The following is a 22,506-nucleotide window of genomic DNA, read 5'->3' on the forward strand; positions in this document are numbered from 1 at the left end:
CAGACTCACGATGCACATTTGTATAATTAAATCCCCTGCATCACCTGCCATTAAAGAACTCTTTTCCGTGTTTAGCTCAGTGTTTCTTATCAGAACTTTCTCTCTTTCTTCTTTTTTTTGGGGGGAGGGAGACTCTCACCATCATGGGGAAACCGGTTCAAACGATACTACAGTACACTGATTTTAAATACTGTCGACAAATAACTCCCCATACATATTCAGAAAGTCTCATCCTGCTGTTACTTACCCTATCTTATCCTGTTAAGTTTCTATTACTTAACAAATTACCACAAATTTAGCAACTTAAAACCATAGCTACTTATTATCTCACAGTCCTATAAGTCAGAAGTGTGGGTTCAGCCTACCTGGGTTCTCTGCTCAAGGTCTAAGAGGCTGAAATCAAGGTATTAGCTGACCTGTGTCTTCATCTAGGCTTGTCTAGAAGAAAGACTGTTAATAAGATCATGAGGATTGTTGGCAGAATCAGATCTCTGCCGGCTGTTGGCTGAAGACCACTCCCAGCCACCAGGGGCTGTTCTCTGGCCCTTGCCACGTGGCCCTCTCCATCATCAAAGCCAGTAATCGAGACTCTCCCTTGCATCCAATCCCTCTCACACTTTTCATCTCTCTGACTTCAAAAAGTGCCCAGTCTTTTTTAAAGGGCTCACCTGATTGGGTCAGACCCACCCAGATTATCTTCTTTTGTATTAATTCAAAGTCCATGGATTGGTAATGTAATTGTGGGTGGGACACCCATCATGTTCACAAGCCCCACCCACACTGAAGAGGGGATTAGATGGGATGGGTGGGGAAGGGAGAATCTGGAGGGGTCATCTCAGAATTCTCCCTACCACATTTATTATTCATCTTTGCCAGCCAGTGAGTATCCGCATCACACACCCAAGTGAGGAGTTTCACTTTGCTTTTATTTCAGAAAAGTCCACTATACTATAATCCTTAGGTTTTCTGCCAGAACGATAACTAGTGTGGCTTGGGCACGGATGTTTCAATGTAGTGTTCATAGAATATTTTGACTTACCCACAAGCTTGGATTGCATTCCACTTTCGCGGCATTGGTGTTTCGTGTGGAGTGAGGTTACTTCAAGAACTAGCCAGTCATTCATTACCTCATTTATTGATGTGCCGAACACAGAGGTAATGTGTGGCTTCTGTGCACAAAAAGCTTTCCTAAAAGCAGATGCTACATGTGGATGCTTATTAACCACAAGAAAATAAATTGACTATAGAGGAGATATTGAAGCAGAAGAAAGAATCGCCGTCCCTGTTGGTGGTTCCCAAAGTCAGAAGAGGCTTCACAGAATAAATTTTATGTGAATGGGTTTTTAAAGCCTGAGTAGCATGGCAAGGAAGTTGGGAAAGAACAACTTGCAGGCAAAGAGTAAGTCTGAAAATGGGTGAAAGAAACTGAGGTTTCAGGGAAGAAGTATGTTAAATGGACCCGGCAAGGTTGGCAGGAGCTGGACATGTCATTACAAAATTTAGATTTCATCCTGTAAATGAGAAGAAAAAGGAAGTAGTTATGCAGGAGAATGAAATGATCGGATCTGTGTTTCGGAGACAGACCTTTACTGGCAACTGTAAGAGAGAAGCTGGAGACGGGGAGACAAGGGCCATACCTAAGCCAGTGTAGCCAAAGTGAAGAAGAGAGGATGGAGAGTCAGCAAGAGAGTTTAGACTCTGATTGACTGCATAGGGGCTTCTGCAGGTGAGAGAGCAGTCAGGGTGGCCCAAGGTGCACAGGTGAGGACCCGCATCAGTGATGATGGCAATTTACCAACAAAGCATGTACAGACGCTGAAGACGAAAAAAGAGCTCTTTTCTTTCTGTTCTATTAGGGGCACCATAAAGTGGGAACAGAAAGGTTAGTTAAGTTGCTTATGATCACATAGCAAATTTTGGTCAAATCTAGTCATCTAATCCCATTCCTTCTTTATAAGTGTCTTAGGGAATCATCTCCAGAAGCAAAAGGGTAGAGATATAGATGTGGATAAGGATATGACTATAGCTATGGATACAGGTGGAATACATGTATGTATAATATATACCTTTGCATTTGATATATTTTATGTGTAATATGTAATCATATACACATGACATATTTATATGCACACACATACAGATCTTGCTTCCCACTCAACCAAGCCACGAGTAAATCTTGGCCTGACTTTGCAGTAGCAGTACCTACCAATGAAATTAATAATACTCTATTCTGAAGCTGAGGATTCTTAGAACCTCATATGGTGATCCTTGAGGCCCTGTCAAAATCCAGTTCATTTGCTCTTAGGCATAAGAAGAAATGGAAACTTCCCATATATCACAAATTTGCAAGAGCAGCCTTTACTGTTCAAAACAGTTAGAACCCCTGCAGTTACAAGGCGCATGTCCCAGCAGGACTGTCTCTGGCGCTTCCTTCCTAGCACAGAGTCAAGCCACACACCGCTTAAAGGGGCAGGTCTTCCGCTATGCCTAGACTCCAGGGGCATCACTTCTTAGTATATAACCCTGTGATGTTGCTAGGGAGAGTCAAAAAGTTCCTCTTGATTCAATTATGGCTCTTCTGATGGAGTTGTTTTTCTATCCTTGACTTTAGGCAGTCCTGCTTACAAGGGCCATTTTTAAACTCAATGAATAGTGCCACCTGGATTGAAAGCCATGTGCCATGCAAGGTTCCAAGGAAGAGTAGTTGCAGTTTGTACGCTCCATTTACTTTTCTCCTGCTTTCTTTCTCCTTGAAGAACTATTGCACAGGAAGCAGCAGACCTAGTCCATTCAACTTTCATTAGCAATGAATAATAGTGTTGGCTGGGTGGTACCAGGCAGCCTTTTGTGAACAGAGCTAGTGACTTATTTCCCTGTTATGCCCCACTGCAATAGAGGAGAGGCAAAACTAGGTGCCCCTTCTAACTGACCTGTGTCACCAAACAGGACCACTCTTACTCCACATTACCAAGTATATAATCTTGGCTTCTAGTTGGTGTCCCTGCCTTACTCCTGAATATCCTCCTACCTCTTCGAAAGCAAAGTTAACCATCTCAACCATTTTTCAATTCTCAACCTTTTCCAACTTGCATAAATTTTTAAATAAAACACTATACTTCTGCTGTTAGACTGGGGTCATCTTTTTCTCATGCCCTTCCTTAAACACCCAAGTGAAAAATACTTTCCAAATCATGTTGAACATATCTTTTAAATTTCCCACAACCATCTCCTCATTTTTTATTACAATATCACCCTCACGTTGATATCCGTATCATCTTAGCTACATTGAGGCGATAATGAGTCCCATTATCTACTCTGCCATGACCAGCAAAGACCTTTCTACCTGTGGTAACATCTTCCCTTTCTACTCAAGACCTACTATCATTATGGATGATCACGGTCCACATGAATGACCTATCAGACATCCTAGTTTCCTTAACCTCCTCAGTTTCCTTGACCTTCATTTCCATTCGTCACCAATCATCCACTCCAACACTTATACCCTAGATCTTGTTAAAATATCACAAGCTCTCCAGCTCTCTCTTTACAGTCAACTGTCCTTCGATACCCAACCCTTTATTTCCACCACTCTGTTCTCTGATTACTTTGGGACATTTAGTCATTCAGCCCCTCTCTTCATTCCTACTATCAGTCTTCCCACATGCCCTCAATCTTGGGAATCCAATCTTGGGAATTTATGGCCTCTTCTCTCCCACACACCATGGTTCTCACTGATGTTTAGCCAGTCCACAAATATGCCACCCTCTTCTCCTTCTCTGCCAGGCTTTCTCCCCATATCTCACTTGTCTCACCTGATCTGCCCACCTTCAGGTCTGACATATGTATGGGCCACCTCCTCAGCCTACTACATTCCTCAAATGCAAGATCTCAGTGTGTCTGTCTTTTGCATGATTCAGATCCTTCAGTTCCTCCCAGATGCCTTGGGCATAAGTCCAAGTTCTGGCGAGGAGGCTATTCATGATCTGGATCCTACTTCTCTATCCAGTTTTATCTCACAACATGACCCCCACCAGGACCCAGACATACTGAGCCGCCCACAGTCCCCAAAGGGACCTGTGCATTCTGTGAATTTCAACCCCTTGCCCATGGTACTTTCTCTCTCTGGAATGTTCTTCCCACATTTTTTTGACCTGGCAGATGTCTGCTTGTGTGTTAAAATTCAGTTAAAGCATCGCATCCTCTGGGATGTCATCTCTACCTGTCCCATCAGGCTCCTCCCCACCATCACGGCTCTTCTCTTTATTCATTCATCAGGATGAGCCTTTGGGGACCCTCACTACAGCACTTCCTGTCTTATGGTTGTCTCTGTGACTCTTAAGGTTAGAGATCTATGGCCCCAGCACTGAAGGGTGGTGGCTGTGCCATCAGCACCCAGCTCAGAGCCAGTGCTCAGCAAGTGTTTGTGAGTGAGTATATAACATTCCCCTTCTTCTGAATCATGGGCTCCTTCATTAGCGACACTCCTAATTTCTTGCCCATTGTGGAACTGCTGCCAGTTCACATAATTGCCAACTAAATATTCCCTTTAGTTAGCTACTCTTTTTATTTCAATAAGTTCCATTCATGGAAGTTCTTTTTATAAAAGATCTGCCTCATATTTTTTTCTGAAGCAAGATGTCACATAATAAATAAAGTATCTTCTTTCTATAAATGGCCTATTGAGTAGCAGTGCAAACCAATATAAATAAAGTCCCCCACAGATTGTAACACCAGTCCTAATATCGCTCTGGAAACCTGAACATGGCAGGCCTACATCAGTGGTTCTCAACAAAGGTGATTTTGTCCCTCAGGGGACATGGGGCAATGTCTGAAGATATTTTTGGTTGTCACAACTAGGTATTCCTGACATCTATTGGGTAGAAACCCACTAACATCCACTGCTATTATTAGGAATGCCAAAACCAAAATAAAAAATTATTAAACTGGGGATGAAGAAGAGGTTACCAATCACCAGACTAAACATTTAAGCCACAGAAAAAGATTTAGATTCGATCTCAGGACTATTTTCCTAACAATGAGATTATTTGAAGTTAGAATGGATTGTTATTGAGAGAACCGTGACTCTTCACTGTGGAGGCACAGCAAAGTAACCTGGGAAGCTTGAAACACTGCCAGTGCCCAGCTCCGCTCCCAAGGAAACCTAATTTAAGTAGTCAGTAATGGGATCCAGTTATGGGTATTTTTGTGAAAGCTCCCCAGATTATTCTAATGAGAGCCAGAGCTGAGTACCAATGGCCCAAAGCGAAAAATAAGAGGCCCAACAACGTATGCTTAAGCAAAACGTTTACTTTGTGTTTGGAAGTTTACTTTTGTGTGAAGTTTACTTTTACCAAAAGGAGCCTTGATGCCGTAGGGGTACTGCATATATCACTCCAACTCATACCCAGGCGCTGGGCCTTGGACAGCATTCTTCCTGCCCTTGCTGCCCAAGTGGAAGAGATCTGACCATTATTGCCTAAAGTACAGCCAAGAAAGGGAATCCAATGCTCTAATGGAAAGGTAACCTGTGGAACTTTACTTCTCTGACCCTTGGGACACCAGGAGTTCCTTTCTTCAGGACAGTCTCATGTTTAGGCAGAGATAAGGAGCCATTTATGTATTGGTTGGTCCAAGCACGTGTTTGTAGATTCACAATTCTCTAGGGAGATTTCCCAGGTGTAGTCTGAAACCAGACCCCCGTATGTAGAGGGCAGGGGGAGAGAAAGAAAGAGGCATGACACTTCAGGTTGGTAGGTGGCAGTTTTAACAGTAACAAAGGGAACTTGCATATGAGGGTTGTCTTGGGCAGCAGCAAGATGAATGGATACCCACCCTCTAAATCTTAAAAGGTTATGAAGAGGCCCCAAATGGGTTTAGTCACGTGTACCACGCAGCTGTTTTCAACATCGCATCACCATCTGGAGGCTATGGCCTTGGAGCCGCCTCTGGGAGTGAGAAAGACAAGCAAACCCACATTCCAAGGATTGGGGGGGTGCAGTGAGGAGCCTCTGAGTGTCTGGGTCCAGCTCACAGGTCAATCAGTGTTTTGGGTTTTTTTTTTAAGATTTATTTATTTTATTTATTTGAGATAGAGAGAGAGACTGGGAGGGGCAGAGGGAGAGGGTGAGAGAATTCTGAGTGTGGTGCCTGACATGGGACTCAATCCCAGGACCCTGAAATCATGATCTGAACCAAAATCAAGAGTCAGATGCTTAGCCAACTGAGGCATCCAGGTGCCCTTCAATCAGTGATCCTTTCTATAGCATTCCCCGACAATGTTACCGTTGCTTTTAGATGCCCATGAGCAAAAAGAGGATGAAGTGGGAAATGGCCAGACTTTAGACCCTAAGAATATAATGCATCTTTTCAAAAAGTCTTTTGCAGATATAGTTCATAGATTTCTCTTTTGGCCAATAGCCAAGCCATTTCTCTGGATAAAAAGACAGAGGGGGGGCGCCTGGGTGGCACAGCGGTTAAGCGTCTGCCTTCGGCTCAGGGTGTGATCCCGGCGTTATGGGATCGAGCCCCACATCAGGCTCCTCCGCTAGGAGCCTGCTTCTTCCTCTCCCACTCCCCCTGCTTGTGTTCCCTCTCTCGCTGGCTGTCTCTATCTCTGTCGAATAAATAAATAAAATCTTCAAAAAAAAAAAAACAGAGGGGGCATTAGCGGTAGGAAAACTATAGCTTTTGTCTGTGCTGTAGACATTTGAAACAGGCCTTGTAGATTACTACAAACAGCTGTAGAATTCTTGGTCATTATGGGTCAGCCGAAATGAGGTAGTAAATTTGAAAAAAGCAATAATTAGAAAGTCAAAAGGAGAAGGAGATGGGACAGATGATCCCCAACTTGTGATGATTGGACTTAACAATTTTCGACTTCATGATGGTGTGAAAGGTGATATCCATTCAGTAGAGACTGTACTTCAGATTTTTTTGTTTTGATCTTTTCTTGGGCTAGGGATATGTGTGTGATACTCTGTCATGATGCTTAGCTTATCTGGTGAAGCCACAACTCCCGATCAACCATGTGATCATCAAGGGTCAACAACCAGTACACTCACAACCATTCTGTACCTATACGATCATTCTGTTTTCGCTTTCAGTACAGTATTCAATAGATTACATGAGATATGCAACACTTTACTATAACAAAGGTTCGCCTTAGATGATTTTGCCCAACTGTAAAGTAATGTGTTTTGAGCGTGTGTAAGACCAGGTTAAGCTACGATGTTTAGTAGATTAGATGCATTGAATGTATTTTCAACTTATGATATTTTTAACTTCGAATGGATTTAGCAGGATGTAACTCCATTGTAAGTTGAAGATCTGTAGTGGATGTGGCAGACAGGGTCTGGATAGAGCAGAATTGGAAGGAAAGAATACAGTTTAATTTAACATGGCATGCGCCTTCTTTTCCCATTCTACAATCGAAGATGCTGAGCCTCAGGGAGGTTGTGAATGAGACTCAAGAATCTGGATGTGCAGAGTTAGAACTAAAAACCAAGTCCATGCCGCTCCAAAGGTTCTTCAAGGGCCTCAAATAAAAGCCGGCTCAGCAGAAACAGCCAGGAGAGACACGCTGGCTCATCGGTGCAAGCCGCTTGCTCATGAACAGACAGACTTTTCTATTTTCAGAGCTGCTCACTGGCTCTTCAAAGAACCTCGCATCGCTGGGGGTTTACATGGACTCCAACAACTATGGAATGGAAGTAACGGCCTAGTGGGGGGAGCTTGATGCATGGGGCGGTGGGTGGATTTGTGAAGAGAGGCTAAAAAGGAAGTCCTTGTGGAGAGAGGGAAGAACTCAAGCATTGCTATTGAGTTTCAGAGTGAGTTTTGCTAAGTTGACTTCGGTGTCCTGTGTAGACAGCTATAACCAGAAATACTCGTGTTTTAATAAAGGTGATTAAGTTTTTCGTTATGAAAATAATACATGCTCCTTACAAGAAGTATGGAAAATACAGAAAAGGAAATGGGGGGGGGAATCCTGCTTGGTAAGTCAACTGCTACTAAAACTGATTGTAATTCTTTCCAGTTTTTTTTATTCATATAATTCATATTTTTGTGATCGTGAATTAAATGTTAAGAACAGGATGCTCCTATCACTTAGCATTGTAAAACAAGCATTTTCTCTCTTTTGTTTAACATGTTATAATATTGTAATTATATATAAATTAATCAAATATAAGTTATTGTGATTTAGAAAATTATAAACTGTTCTATCATATGCATTTACTACAATGTACCTAAACTATTGTTGACCATTTAGGTTAAGATATTGATTACAGGGGCGCCTGGGTGGCACAGCGGTTGGGCGTCTGCCTTCGGCTCAGGGCGTGATCCTGGAGTTATGGGATCGAGTCCCACATCAGGCTCTTCCTCTGGGAGCCTGCTTCTTCCTCTCCCACTCCCCCTGCCTCTGTTCCCTCTCTCGCTGGCTGTCTCTATCTCTGTCGAATAAATAAATAAAATCTTTAAAAAAAAGATATTGATTACAGACACTTCAGAATGGAATTACTGGATCAAAGATATAGAACTTTTGAGGACCTGAGACAGTTAGTGGGGCTGGATTCCTGTTAGATAGGCCTTCTTAGAGAAGTACCTATTCCTGGTTTGATCCCCAAGTTCGCCTGTCTACAAATTTTGTTCCGTTAGTACCAGAAATGATTGGTTCTTAGGAATTGTGTAGAATTGAGCTATACTAATGTATAATGGAAATTAGAAGTACTACAAGGAGGTATGGAAGTGATTAGTCTGTTTGTCAAATATTTCTGCTCTCCACCTCCCAGACACACTATAGGATTGTATTTCCTCCTCCCTCTGATTGGCTGAGACATGTTTCTAATCGTGATGAGGAATTGGGTTTGGAAGCAACACTTATCTGCAGGGAGAAGACCCTCCAGAGTTCTCGTTCCTCTGTCACTGTGGCTGGCAACTTTTGAGAGGGTGTCTGCTCCATCAGCCTGGATCCTTGAGTGACTAAAAAGCAGAGCCCTCTGCCGGCCCTCAATGGCAGAGTGAGCAAGAAACAAAACTTAACCATCAAAAGTCATGGAGACTTGGAATTTAGCTGTTACTGGAGCATGACTTGGCCTGTTGTCATGGTACAGAGGAGATTTTAACATTAGCATGTTTAACATATTTAATCTCTAATTAGAAATCAACTGAAGTTAAAAGATGCTATTAGAAATTAATCACAATAGGGGCGCCTGGGTGGCACAGCGGTTAAGCGTCTGCCTTCGGCTCAGGGCATGATCCTGGCGTTATGGGATCGAGCCCCACATCAGGCTCCTCCGCTAGGAGCCTGCTTCTTCCTCTCCCACTCCCCCTGCTTGTGTTCCTTCTCTCGCTGGCTGTCTCTATCTCTGTCAAATAAATAAATAAAATCTTTAAAATAAAAAAAAATAAAAATAAGAAAATAAAAAAAAGAAATTAATCACAATAAAAGGAAATAATTACACATTTCAGCCATTACACAACCCTTAATGATTAAGGGTACTGTGATGTTCAATATTATTAACACTCCCTTCCCCCAGATAGTCTGGGCTAGGCAATGCCAACATGTACCCTCTCCTTTTCTACACTTTTTCTTTATTTTTTAAGTCTTTATTTTAATTCCAATATGGTTGACATACGGTTAGTTTTGGGTGTACAATATAGGGATTCAACAATTCCATAGAACATCTGGTACTCATCATGGTAAATGCACTCTTTAATCCCCAACACCTATTCCCCCATCCCCCACCCACCTCCCCTCTGGTAACCATCAGTTTGTTCTCTATAGTTAAGAATCTGTTTCTTGGTTTGTCTCTCTCTTCTTTCCCCCTTTGCGCATTTGTTTTGTTTCTTAAATGCCATATATGGTGAAATCATGTGTCTTTCTATGACTTACTTCACTTAGCATTACACTCTCTAGCTCCATCCATGTCATTGTAAATGGCAGGATTTCATTCTTTTTTATGGCTGAATTATATATATGTGTTATATATATAATTATATTTTGTATATTATATTTATATAAATGTATATGTTTATGAATTTATATAAATATACATAATAATATAGAATTAGATACTATATATAATAATTAATAATATTAATATATCAATTATATATCTGTGCCAAATCTTCTTTATCCATTCATCTACCAATGGACACATGGGTTGCTTCCATAATTTGGCTATCATAAATAATGCTGCAAGAAACATAAGGGTGCATATATATCCTCTCGAATTAGTATTTTTGGGGCTTTTTTGCATAAATACACAGTAGAGCCATTACTGGATTATAGGGTAGTTCTGTTTTTAACTTTTTGAGGAACCACCATACTGTCTTCCACAATGGCTCCACAGTTTGCATTCCCACCAACAGTACACAAAGATTCCTTTTTCCCCACATCCTCAACACTTGTTTCTTGTGTTGTTGATTTTAGACATTCTGATAGGTGTGAGATGATATAAGGTAGTTTTAATTTGCATTTCCCTGACGATAAGTGGTGTTGAGCATCTTTTCATGTGTCTGTTGGCCATCTGTATGTCTCCTGTGGAGAAATGTCTGTTCATGTTTTCTGCCCATTTTTAATTGCATTATCTGGTTTTTGGATGTTGTGTTTCAGAAGTTCTTTATATATTTTAGATACTAACCCTTCATCAGAGATGTCATTTGAAAATGTCTTCGCTGTGCAGAAGCCTTTGATTTTAGTATAGTCCCAATAGTTTACTTTGCTTTTATTTCCCTTGCCTCAGGAGACACATCTAGAAAAATGTTGCTATAGCCGATGTCAAAGAAATTACTGTCTGTGCTCTATTCGGATTTTTATGGTTTCAGGTCTCGCATTTAGGTCTTTCATCCATTTTGAATTTATTTCTGTGTATGGTGTAAGAAGGCTGTTCAGTTTCATTCTTTTGCATGTAGCTGCCCAGTTTTCACACCACCATTTGTTGAAGAGACTGTCTTTTTCCCATTGCATATTCTTTCCTCCTTTGTCAAAGATTAATTGACCATATAATTGTGGGTTTATTTCTGAGTTTTCTATTCTGTTCCATTGCTCTATGTGTTTATTTTTGTGCCAGTACCATACTGTTTTGATCACTACAGCTTTGTAGTATGATGTGAAGTCCGGAGGTAGTTTTTCTCCAGTTTTTTCTTTTTTAAGATTGCTGTGGCTACTCAGGGTCTTTTATGGTTCCATACAAAATTTAGGGTTGTGAAAAATGCTGTTGGTATTTTGATAGGGATTGTATTAAATCTGTAACTTGCTTTGGGTAATATAGACAGTTTAACAATATTTGTTCTTCCAGTCCATAAGTATGGAATGTCTTTCCATTTCTTTGTGCCTTCTTCGATTTCTTTCATCAATATGTTTTACACTTTTTAGACTACAGACCTTTCACCTCTATGGTTAGGTCTGTTTCTAGGTACTTTATTATTTTTTGGTGAATTGTAAATGGCTTGCTTTATTAATTTCTTTTTCTGCTGCTTCATTATTAGCAAGTAGAAATGTAATAGACTTCTGGGGCGCCTGGGTAGCGCAGTGGTTAAGCATCTGCCTTCAGCTCAGGGCGTGATCCCGGCGTTCTGGGTTCGAGCCCCACATCAGGCTCCTCCACTAAGAGCCTGCTTCTTCCTCTCCCACTCCCCCTGCTTGTGTTCCCTCTGTCGCTGGCTGTCTCTCTCTCTGTCGAATAAATAAATAAAATCTTTAAAAAATAAATAAATAAATAAATAAATAAATAAATAAATAAATAAATGTAATAGACTTCTGTACATCGGTTTTGTATCCTGTGACTTTACTGAATTCATCTACCGGTTCTGGCAGCATGTCGGTGGTCTTTTGAATTTCTATATAGACCATCGCCACCTGCAAATAACAAAAGCTTGACTTCTTTCTTACCAACTTGGATGCCTTTTATTCCTTTTTCTTGTTTGATGGCTGTGGCTAGGACTCCAGTACTATGTTGAATAAAAGTGGTGAGAGCGCATATTTACCTGTTTCTTTTTAATGACAACAGTTTTCTATTTCAAAGATTTACTATCCTTGATGTAACTGGTTGCTGTTCATTGGCATTTTTGGTCTTTTCGGTCTTTTGCTATTGTTAATTTGCACACTTGCAAAATTTCCAGAGGGAAAATTCCTAAAATTGGAATCCTGAGTTGCAGGGAATTTGCAGCTTAAATGCCAATAAATATTGTCAATTCCTTTCCCAAAAGTTGAATCAATGGAATGGGACTGTGCATCAATACAGTGTGAGAGTTCTTTTTCCACTGTCAAGAACACAGGGTACTATGAAACATTTTTAAATCTCCGCCGTTATAATCAAGAAAAAAGAGGTATTTTGGTATGGTTTAAAGTGGATTTCCTTAATGATAGGTGAGTCTGTGCTTGTTCTTTCTTGAAATATGTTAATACCTTTAGTATAGTGAGGTCTAAGTGGATTCTTTCTCTTGAAGGTAAGTTGTTTTTATTATCTGAATCTTGGTGAATAGCCTTGTTTTTAAGCATCAAAGAAGTACCTCAATGTTGTTATTATTCATTTCCTGAATAAACAGGGCTCCCAGCATTTCTAAGACCTTGATATATATATATATATATTGTCACAGGGATGTTGTATAATGACTTCATCCAGGGCAGATGGGCTGGGACTTGGCCAGCCCTTGCACCTCTCAGTTAATTGATGTGACATATTATTTCGTTGCAGCAATTCAGCTTTGTGTCCTTGCCCACTGATGTACTGGAAATTGAGGTGAAGGACAAGTTTGCTAAGAGCCGCCCGATCATCAAGCGCTTCTTGGGAAAGCTGTCGATGCCCGTTCAAAGACTCCTGGAAAGACACGCCATAGGGTAAACCTGTGACTGAGACCTCAATATCACTAAGTTTTCAGTGAGCAGGCGGAGGGAGGCCTGCAAGCTGCAGCAGTATAATCTAGTGGAGACTCAAACTAAAATGGTGGTACTGAATTTCCTTGGCTTCTCGCATGAATTATGTTGCTTGAGCCACGACATTCCATCAAACAAACCCTTCCCTTTCCTCTTGCTTGATACCCCTGGTTACTTATGCAAGAGAGTAGAAAATCCCAAGACAATCGTGAAAGAAGCCCTTAGTGGGGCATTCTTCTATACAGGTAGAAGTTAAAATTTGTCTTACTATCAAAAATATTGTTTCTGCTTGTGTGTAAGATTTAATCATTTGGGATGTTTCCATAACACTTTGAAATTCTGGGTCACTAGAGTAGAGAGACTTAGAAAATGCTAGTATTTGTAGAAAATGCTAGATAACCTGAAAGAAATTTTAAAAGCATGAATTCTCGTGGACAACAGCAATTAAATTACTTGCAGAATTCCGTTGTATATAAGAATGTTTCTGTTTGTATCTTTTCTTTTCACGTCCTCTCATGGTGCTCATTAACATGGACTCTTACCAGAGGAAATATTTATAAATAGCATATATTACCTTAGTTAACAGCAACTATATTTGAAAATGTTAGGTATGGCTCTCTCTCTCTGTCCATAAATGTATGCTGCGTTATACCACTGTAACCCTTAGAATGATATCGAAGGAATGAGGAGAATTTGCAGAATTTCCCAGTGTCTTCATTTAAAGCGTTTTGGATTTTCAGGACTACGGAATCACTAATAATTATCATAAGGACATTTAATTAGAACCTTATGGCATGTGATTAGCTGTGTGCGTACTGGCACGCCGTTAACTCTCAAGCCAAAGGGGGAGACATTTATGCAGCTACAGCTGCATTCTCTCTCTCCTTCTGCCTATCCCCTGCTTAAACACAGGGTTTGCGCTTTCCTTTTATGGTGTGAGGATTAAACAAATACAAAAATGTACATAGAGAACGTAAAGCAGTCCCTGGCACATGGGGACTAGAGTACTCTAAACCATTCATTTTTTTTTAAATAGCACGATCATGACTTTTAAAATAAAGGCAACTCAGAAGACTCCTTCAGTTCCTTTGCCTGTGACACCCCAGCCCTAAGCTGGCTCTCCGCCTCCCCTGAGTCCTATACTTGGACCACCTCGGCTTCACATGGCATATCACTGGCTGCCTCGAACTTTTTATTGAGTAGTCCTGCCTTATGCCTCTGGCTGGATGGAAGCTATTTAAAGGCCTGCCCTTAAACTGTGGCACTTGTCACATGGCACAGGCTCAAAAATATTTGTTAATAAAGTGAGTGAGAAGCAGAGGAAAGAAAAGACTGGAACAAATGCAAAGCGTAGCAAATTTAATGTTTGTCTCACTGCCTGATTGTCTTTGGGCATCTCCTGATTTCAACTAGGTTTGGGGTTCAAGAGCTCTTTGCTGTGGTCATAGTAGATTTGTTTCATAATATTGACCAGCATCCTTTCTAAATAAACAAAATATTGTGGTTCATTTGGTTTTCCTACATATAATGCTTTATTTAATGGACCTCCTAGGAACTTCAAACACTAAACTATGGCTTACCAAAGAAATATGTTAACTTAGTGGATCGTTGGGATATATATTGTTTCATAACGCTGGTATTTTCTAGAAACATTAAAACACTACCAGCCAGCGATTTATCTTTTTATTTTAGTGAATCAATGAATAAATGGAGTGAATACAGAATCATTGGAATATGTCTTATTATTATTAGATAAACTGGATTTGTTAATTCTAGAATATCCAAGGTAGTTACCTTTCCTACTTAAGCCAAGGTGGGGGGACAATGTACTCAGCTAAAGCTACGTTGTTGATGAACCCATAAAAGCAAAGATCCAAGTCGATTCCCCCTGGATAATTCTCTTCTTAGTAATCAAGACATTGCCTTGAGTGGGCAGAGGGGATGAAGCCAGGCTCCAGGGTAGAGTTTCAGTCTGTATGCGGGACCACGGAGTTGGTGTCATTGGAAACCAACCTACAAGTCTTGCTTCAGTCCATCATGCAGCAGGTCCCTTTCTGAAGCACTCCACAGCTCTCCATACCACTCCAGTAACCATGACAGCATCCTTTCCTAGACACTATGTATATATACTTCAAGGCCTGCATCTGTTGCTGGTAATGTCCATGAGGGCACTGGAAAATGTCAGCCTACACAGGAAAAACAAGCAAAGATACCCATGTCTTTTTTGTTGTTATTGTTGTCTTTTTTGGGTTTTCTTGGCTTAGAACACAGGTTGGCAGCAAACTCTCTGTGAAGGGCCAAGTAGTAAATATTTTAGGCTTTGTGGACCGTGTAGTCTCTGTTTCAACTATTCAGCTCTGCCATTGTAGCATGAAGGCAGCCCCAGACAATAAGGAAACTAATAAACCTGGCTACATTCTAATAAAACTTTTATTTCGGGGAACTGAAATTTGAATTTCAGACAATTTTCATGTGTCACAAAATAGGACTCTTCTTTTGCTTTTTTTCTAACCATTTTAAAATGTAAAAAGCTCATAGCTGTACAAAAATAGGTCGTGGGCCAGATTTGAGCCCTGGGCTACAGTTTGCTGACTCCTCCCGCTTTAGAATATTCAATAAGGATTTTCTTAAACTTTTTCATTGCTGTTAAGCAGATATACTTTCCCACCTTTACCTTATGACCGTCTTCTATGCACCTGAGCGGATCATCACTTCCTGTTAGCAGGGCCTCCCTGGGCTTGCCTATCTCACCTACTGGCATAGAAAGCATGCTGTATACTCTTTAAGGAGAGGTATTGACCAGATCTGTAATGGTGCTTATTTCCTTCTAGGGATAGGGTGGTCAGCTATACCCTTGGCCGCAGGCTTCCAACAGATCATGTGAGTGGACAGCTGCAATTCCGATTTGAGATCACTTCCTCCATCCACCCAGGTATTTTTGGCATGAACTTCATGTCTTGTCCTAGCCTAGGGTTGGTGTGGTTCCTTTCTCTAAAATACAATAACCATGGTTCTCTCCAGACATGTCCTAGGTTTTGTGGTTCTCTCTCTTCTCCATTTGAGGCCCAGAAGCCAGTGATCTGTTCTGGAAGCCAGGTTGCTGTCCCCTTGATTGAGAGGCTCCTCTTCATTCTGGTGACCCAAAGGTAGAAGGTTAGACAGTGGAGTGGGAATTGACAATGAGGCCAACACGGGTATGGAGCCGTGTCTAATTTATCATTTTACTCCCAGCACCCACATAGGAGATTCTCAATAGATGCTTAATCATTGCATGAATGAATGAATGAATGAATGAGAAACATGAATGAACATGATACATATCATATTATTGAAGAACTATTATTGTACAATGGATTTATCCAGGAAAACACAGAAAACTTCAGAATTATCCAGTTTTCTGTTTTTCAAGCCAAAACATATTTCCAAGTAAGAATGATGAGATGCCTCGTAATTCCACTTTTGCTCTTCTCCCACAACCCCCATACTAAGTGTAGATCACGCTGAGAATTTAGCCAGTCCTACTGGGCCTCATTTATGAGTTGCTGTTAAAGATAATAAGGCTTTGAAAGCTCAGAGTCTGTAGCTTATCAGCCCTCATTAAAGCCCAGTTGCACTTGTCTATGCCCAATACATAACACAGATGGTAAGAAAACACCCTGACTGCTTTCTCCTTCCACACTTGGCCTGAGAATAAAATGGACTCTTCCTTCACTGTAGCAGTAAAGATGACCCTACTGCTCACCAGCGAGACCATTCCTCTTCAAAGAGTGTGTTGCACTAGTGCTTTTGAAATGGGAAGTTCACACCAGGCAGGGATCCCCAGAGCAAGCAACTGGGGGAAGGAAGAAGTAAACAGTGGTTGCTGTTCCTTGAATGGTTGCTTGATGTGGAGACCTTGTTCCTTTTCCATTTCAATAACCCCCAGATGTTGGAGGCCTCCCAGTCTGAGCTCCTGAAGGACTGTGGTTGCTCCCACCAACTAGCCATTTTCTGTTCTGTAGTTGCTAAGAACCTGGCTTACCCATTCTGCCACCTGCTGGACCCAGACAGAGGGGACACTCTGAGCAAGCGTTAGCCTTGCCTGGCATGACAAGGCACTATAAGCCCCAAGGGCTTCTATGCAGTCTTCCCTGAAGCAGACACTGCTGAGCACCCACTATGTGCCAGGAACTGGGGTACTTCTAGGCTTTGGGTATTTTAACCAAAACTATGAATTCCCTTGAAACAGAACTCTGAAATATACCACGACTGAATATTGCCATTAACCTAAGGAGGCCTCATTCTTACAGAATTTTTTAGCAGATCTTTGGCCTATGAGAAACCCTCATCGGCCCCTGCATCCACTATCCTTATGCAGAAATCCTTTAGGGTGGCTTCCAGGGCCAGGCGCGCACACTAACACACTGACTCCACAATGCTCTCTTCTGGAAGAAATGACCTTTTCTTCTCGCCCGCAGATGATGAGGAAGTGTCCCTGAGCGCCGATCCTGAGTCCGCGGAAATTCAGGACAGCCCCATGAACAGCCTGGTGGCCGGCGGACGCAGGGAGCCCCCCGGGGAGGCCCCGGAGGCCGCCAGGAGCTCGGAGCCCGAGCCGCCGAGCCAGGCCAGTGCCGGGGACGCTGCCGGGAGCGAGACCCTGGAGCTTGCCGAGCCGGTTGAGGACGCGGCAGGTACCACCGAGGCAGGAGAGGACGGCGCGGGCTCTGTGGGACCGGACGGGGCTGGGGAGCTTCTGGGCCCGGAGCGCGAGGACGCCGAGCCCGCCCTGAGCGCGGAAGAACTGGCCGAGCGGCTGGAGCTGGGGGGGGACGCGCCCCCACCGGGGCTGCTGGCGGACGCTGAAGCCCCGGGCGGCCCCGGCGAGCCCGAGGCGGAGGAAGCGGCCGCGGAGAGCCGGGCGGGGGGAGAGGAGAAGGCGCAGGCGGAGGAGGAGGAGGGCGACGTGTCCGCCCTGGGGCAGGGGGAGGCCAGGCTGCCGCTGCGGGCATCGGTGAAGAGGAAGAGCAGGCCGTGCTCCTTGCCGGTGTCCGAGCTGGAGACGGTGATCGCGTCGGCCTGCGGAGACCCCGAGACCCCGCGGACACACTACATCCGCATCCACACCCTGCTGCACAGCATGCCCTCCGCCCAGGGCGGCAGCGCGGCGAGCGACGAGGGTCCGGAGGAGGAGGCCACCCTCCAGGACGCCTCGGAGAAGGACGGGCTTAGCGAGGTGGACACGCTCGCCGCCGCGCCCCCTGCCCTCGAAGAGGACGGAGAGGAAGCCGAGGGGGCTACTCCAGGCACGGCGACCCCCGGCCACGCGGGCTTGACCAACGGCCTCGTCCCCGATGGCGACATGCTCCCCAGCACGGGGAGCGAGAGCGACTCGAGCCCCCGGCAGGGCGGGGACCACAGCTGCGAGGGCTGTGACACGTCCTGCTGCAGCCCCTCCTGCTACAGCTCCTCGTGCTACAGCACGTCCTGCTACAGCAGCTCCTGCTACAGCCCCTCCTGCTACAACGGCAGCAGGTTCGCCAGCCACACGCGCTTCTCCTCGGTGGACAGCGCCAAGATCTCGGAGAGCACCGTCTTCTCGTCGCAAGACGACGACGACGAGGAGAACAGTGCGTTCGAGTCTGTGCCGGACTCGGTGCAGAGCCCAGAGCTGGAGCCGGAGTCGGCCAACGGTGCTGGGCCGTGGCACGACGAGCTGGCCACCCCCGCCGGGAGCGTGGCAAGAACCGTGGAAGGTCTGGAGTCCCCTGTGGCAGGGCCAAGCAATCGGAGAGAAGGTTAGACCTCAAACCTGATCAGAGTGAGAATAGGACCACCAGGGGGACACAGGCCTCCCCAACAAGGTTTAAAAACAAGTGAGAGGATCAGTCTGAAATGGGGTTGCTGGGGCAATGTATGCCTGTCCTGTACATGTATGTGTGCCTGTGTATATGTGTATGTACGTACTCGTGACAATGGCTAGCAGACGTCCACCGCCTCCCAGATACAGACCAGGAATGGCAGCTGGTGCACTCACGCGAGTGTGCTCTTGTATGCGTGCGTCTGTTTTACCTACTCACTAGAGCCGGGTAGTGTGCGTGTCACCCTGCTAGTCTTGACAATGACCAGAGCACCAGAGCTAGCACTGAATGATATAAGCAGAAAATATTCGGCAACATTCGGTGGGTAATGTATAAATATCTGCTGACTTCCCAAAACATATTGAAGATTAGCAATAAATGTTAATATAAATTGAAGAACATTGATTTTACCTCTGCTTTAGAATTTAACTTAGCCTCTGTACATATGGAAATGTATAGCCTACATGTATTTGTCATGATTTGTCTTCTCAGTTCTCGTTATTGTTGTTGGGTTTTTTGTTTGTTTGTTTGTTTACTATTATTCAGCTTAATCTAAAAACAAAACAGCTCACCCATGTCTCCCATTCCCACTCCTGCCTCTGGCAACCATCAGTCTGTTGCCTGTTCCCTTGAAAACGACAACACATTGATGAAAGAAATTGAAGACACAAATAAATGGAAAGATCTTCCATGCTGATGGATTGGAAGACTCGATACTGTGTAAATGTCCATACTACCCAAAGCCGTGTTATTATAAGATTGCAAGATTCCAGGCGATCCCTATCGAAAATTCCAATGGCATTTTTCACAAAAATAGAACAAAACAATCCTATAATTTATAGGGAACCATAAAAGACCCCAAATAGCCAAAGCAGTCTTGAGAAAGAACAACAAAGCTGGAGGCCTCACGCTTTCCGATTTCAAGCTACAAAGCTATAGTAATTAATTCTGGTTTTGTTGTTTGTTGTTTTTTGTTTTGTTTTGTTTTGTTTTGGCTATTTTGGCTAATGAAAGGGAAAAACAACATGAATTCGTAAATCGCTTTGTTTCAAGGGGGATTCTAATCCAAAAGCGGCCACCTTTAGTTTTAAAGTATATTCTGTGTTTTAACCAAAGATGTTTCTTCGTAGTCATGCCTGTGGAATCTTATATAAAATTAACTCACATGTCTTTGTCCAGATTTGAGAACCATTTCCAGTCATGTGACGGTGCCATGGGGGAAATAATTCAGAGGTCACATAATAATATGAAATAATTCAATTGCTTTAAAGGAGAAAAATATAGATTCTGCTATTTTTCTGCTCTACTGTTTACATTAGCCTCCGAACAAAGGTGGTGGTATTGTCTCTAGATTGTAAGCTCATCAAGGGCCAGAACTGTGTTTTCTCTCTGTTTGATTCTTAGCGCCTAACCAAATGCCTGGCACCTGTACATTTTTATAGGAACCAAAGTGAGCACAAAAATTAGTCCTGAGTATTCGACAGTGCCCAATTCTTCATGTCAGAGAAAGGAGCGAGGGAAAGTGGCACATGGGATAAGGAGAAGTGCAGACATTGGTAAAGAAAGAGAAACACTGGGAGGAAAGCCATAGTGACATACGATATGGAAAGGCACAGTTGAGGATGGGAGGGACAATTCCTTTCTTTAAGGAGGATGTTTCAGTGTCTTTGCTCTGGGCCAGACGCTACGTGCTGAGCACAGGAAGATACATAAGTGTCAGAAGGTGTGAGAGGGGCTCAGTAATTACAGCAGAATTAAAAATAATTATAGTATAAAGGGATCTGGGGATACACACCAAAAGGGCACAGCTAGGGCCTGGCAGGGGTGTTTTGGTCCGGAGGTTGGCAAACCTATTCTACAAAGGGCCTGATAATAGATATTTTAGACTTTGTAGGTCAAGAGGCAAAATCAAACAACTCTTCTCATCAAAGGCTACTTTTTTTGTTAACAGTTTTTACATTTAAAAGTGTAAGAACCATTCTTAGCTCAGAGCCGTATGACAACAAGGCCAGAGTCATAGTTTGTCAACATGATGTAGCCTATGGTGTGTATTTTGACCACCGTGTTGGGAGACGATCCACATAAGGTTAATTGAAAATTGGTTCAGTATACAAAGGCATGTTTTACAACAAAAACAAAAGCAAAATAAAACAAACAAAAGCGCTGTCCGTGCCCTTGAGGGGACTACCAGCCCAACTGGGAGAACTCCTCCTTAACAGAAAGAACGGGAAAGTGTTTCAGGGCCATAGTGGAAGTCTTGGCAGGGCAGTTTCTAAAGAAATTTCTGAGTTTCTGAATTCTGCTGACTGTGAACTCAGCAATGGCTAAGAAGCACCTGCAGGCCTCACTCTGGTGGTCGCGAGGGGCGATGCAGAGATTCCCGAGATGGTCAGTCTCATGACAGCTGGGCGTATGCTGGCGCAGCCTGCCCTGTCCCCTCTCGGAAGTGAGTCACTGAGCTACTGGTGGCAGTGATGTGGCTCTGTCCTTCAGGGCTTCACCACAACCCGCCTGACCTTCGCATGTGTGCCCTGTTCTTCCACAGGACTCACTATCGCCCCCTTCCTGTGATGTCTAAGATGGCAAATTCTTTCACTAAGCTAGGGTAGACTTACCGTCCACGTGACCACATAACCGAGTCCACATGCAATTGATGGAAGATGTGTTCTGTTTCTCCTTTTTGCTTCCCCCCCCCTCTGCAAAAACCTCCTTTTTAACCTCCACGTAAAACAGTTTTTAAAAACTGTCTGCAGAGCGAATGAAAAGAGCAATATAATAATGTGATTCGAGCTCGGGAGTCCAGGCCCTGGAGTCAGGCCTCCTGGGTTTCGTTCAGTCCAGTGCTTCCCACGGTGACACATAAGCCAACTTGCTGGAATGCTCTGTGCCTTGTGTGCGAAATGGGTGCAAAGGTAGACTCTGTTTCAGAGGGCTATGGGAAGGATGAAATGAGAAGTGCTTGGCTCCCACCGAGTAAGGGTTCTTCCAGGCAGCTAAGCAGTGAGGCTCACCTTTAAAGTGGAATGTGTTTCCTTCTCAGGGATTCTAGCAGGTCTGAACACTTGCTTTGTGTTTGAGGCCAGGGTGAGTGTGTGCAGCCGTGGCCTCCTGCGGAACAGAATGGCTTGCTTCTTCCTTGCGCTCCATCCATTCAGTGGGCTGTGCTGCTCCGGTCATATCATTGCATTTGCTTGGGGTTCACGAGCAGGTGGGGGAACGGCAAATGGCAGTATTATGTTTCCACTAGCTTGGAGGAGTAATTAACCTGATTGGTTGAATTAATGACAAGAGGTAAGTCTGTTGTTCTTCTTAAGAAACCAAATTAAAAATGCAACAGCTGGTGACATAACAACTGGGCCATTGCTTTTTGGTTTCTGACACTGAGCACATAGAAGAACAAGCATGAGTGTGGGATCCACTCAAAACAGAGCCCCTATCTGAAACAGGAGTCCGTTCACAAGGAGCTGTGTGCTAGCGTGAGGGGCCCCTTCCTCGGTCTCCTCAGAGTCTCGGAAGACCCCAAGGGCTTGAGTAACACCCCAAAGTTTGCCCAAGAAATCATGTTATGTATTTAACATTTAAAAGGCCCCATTGGTCCTGAATACATCTCTGGTTTTGTTTTACAGTCAACTCTAGGAATTCAACTGCTAAATTAAACCCGCCTAACTTCCTTCCTAACTGATTAATTTTTATCAGGTTTTTTTTGGATCTAGAACGAGAAGAAATTACCATCCTTTCCATGTATGGACATTCTAGGGAATGTTTGAAATTTGAGATCTCATAAAGATC

The 22,506-nt window shown here is 43.4% G+C and overlaps 1 protein-coding gene across 1 annotated transcript in view; it reads left to right on the forward strand.

The window, feature by feature from the left end:
• HECW1 (HECT, C2 and WW domain containing E3 ubiquitin protein ligase 1) overlaps positions 1-22,506 on the forward strand; it is a 229,670-nt gene that overhangs the window by 108,803 nt on the left and 98,361 nt on the right. The window contains exons 6-8 of the mRNA XM_040644429.1: positions 12,699-12,841; positions 15,709-15,809; positions 17,335-18,654. Coding sequence (XP_040500363.1) covers positions 12,699-12,841; positions 15,709-15,809; positions 17,335-18,654 — 1,564 coding nt within the window. The remainder of the gene's footprint in view (positions 1-12,698; positions 12,842-15,708; positions 15,810-17,334; positions 18,655-22,506) is intronic.

This window comes from Ursus maritimus, unplaced genomic scaffold (assembly GCF_017311325.1).
Source record: "Ursus maritimus isolate PB19 unplaced genomic scaffold, ASM1731132v1 scaffold_3, whole genome shotgun sequence".
NCBI classification, from domain to species: domain Eukaryota; kingdom Metazoa; phylum Chordata; class Mammalia; order Carnivora; family Ursidae; genus Ursus; species Ursus maritimus.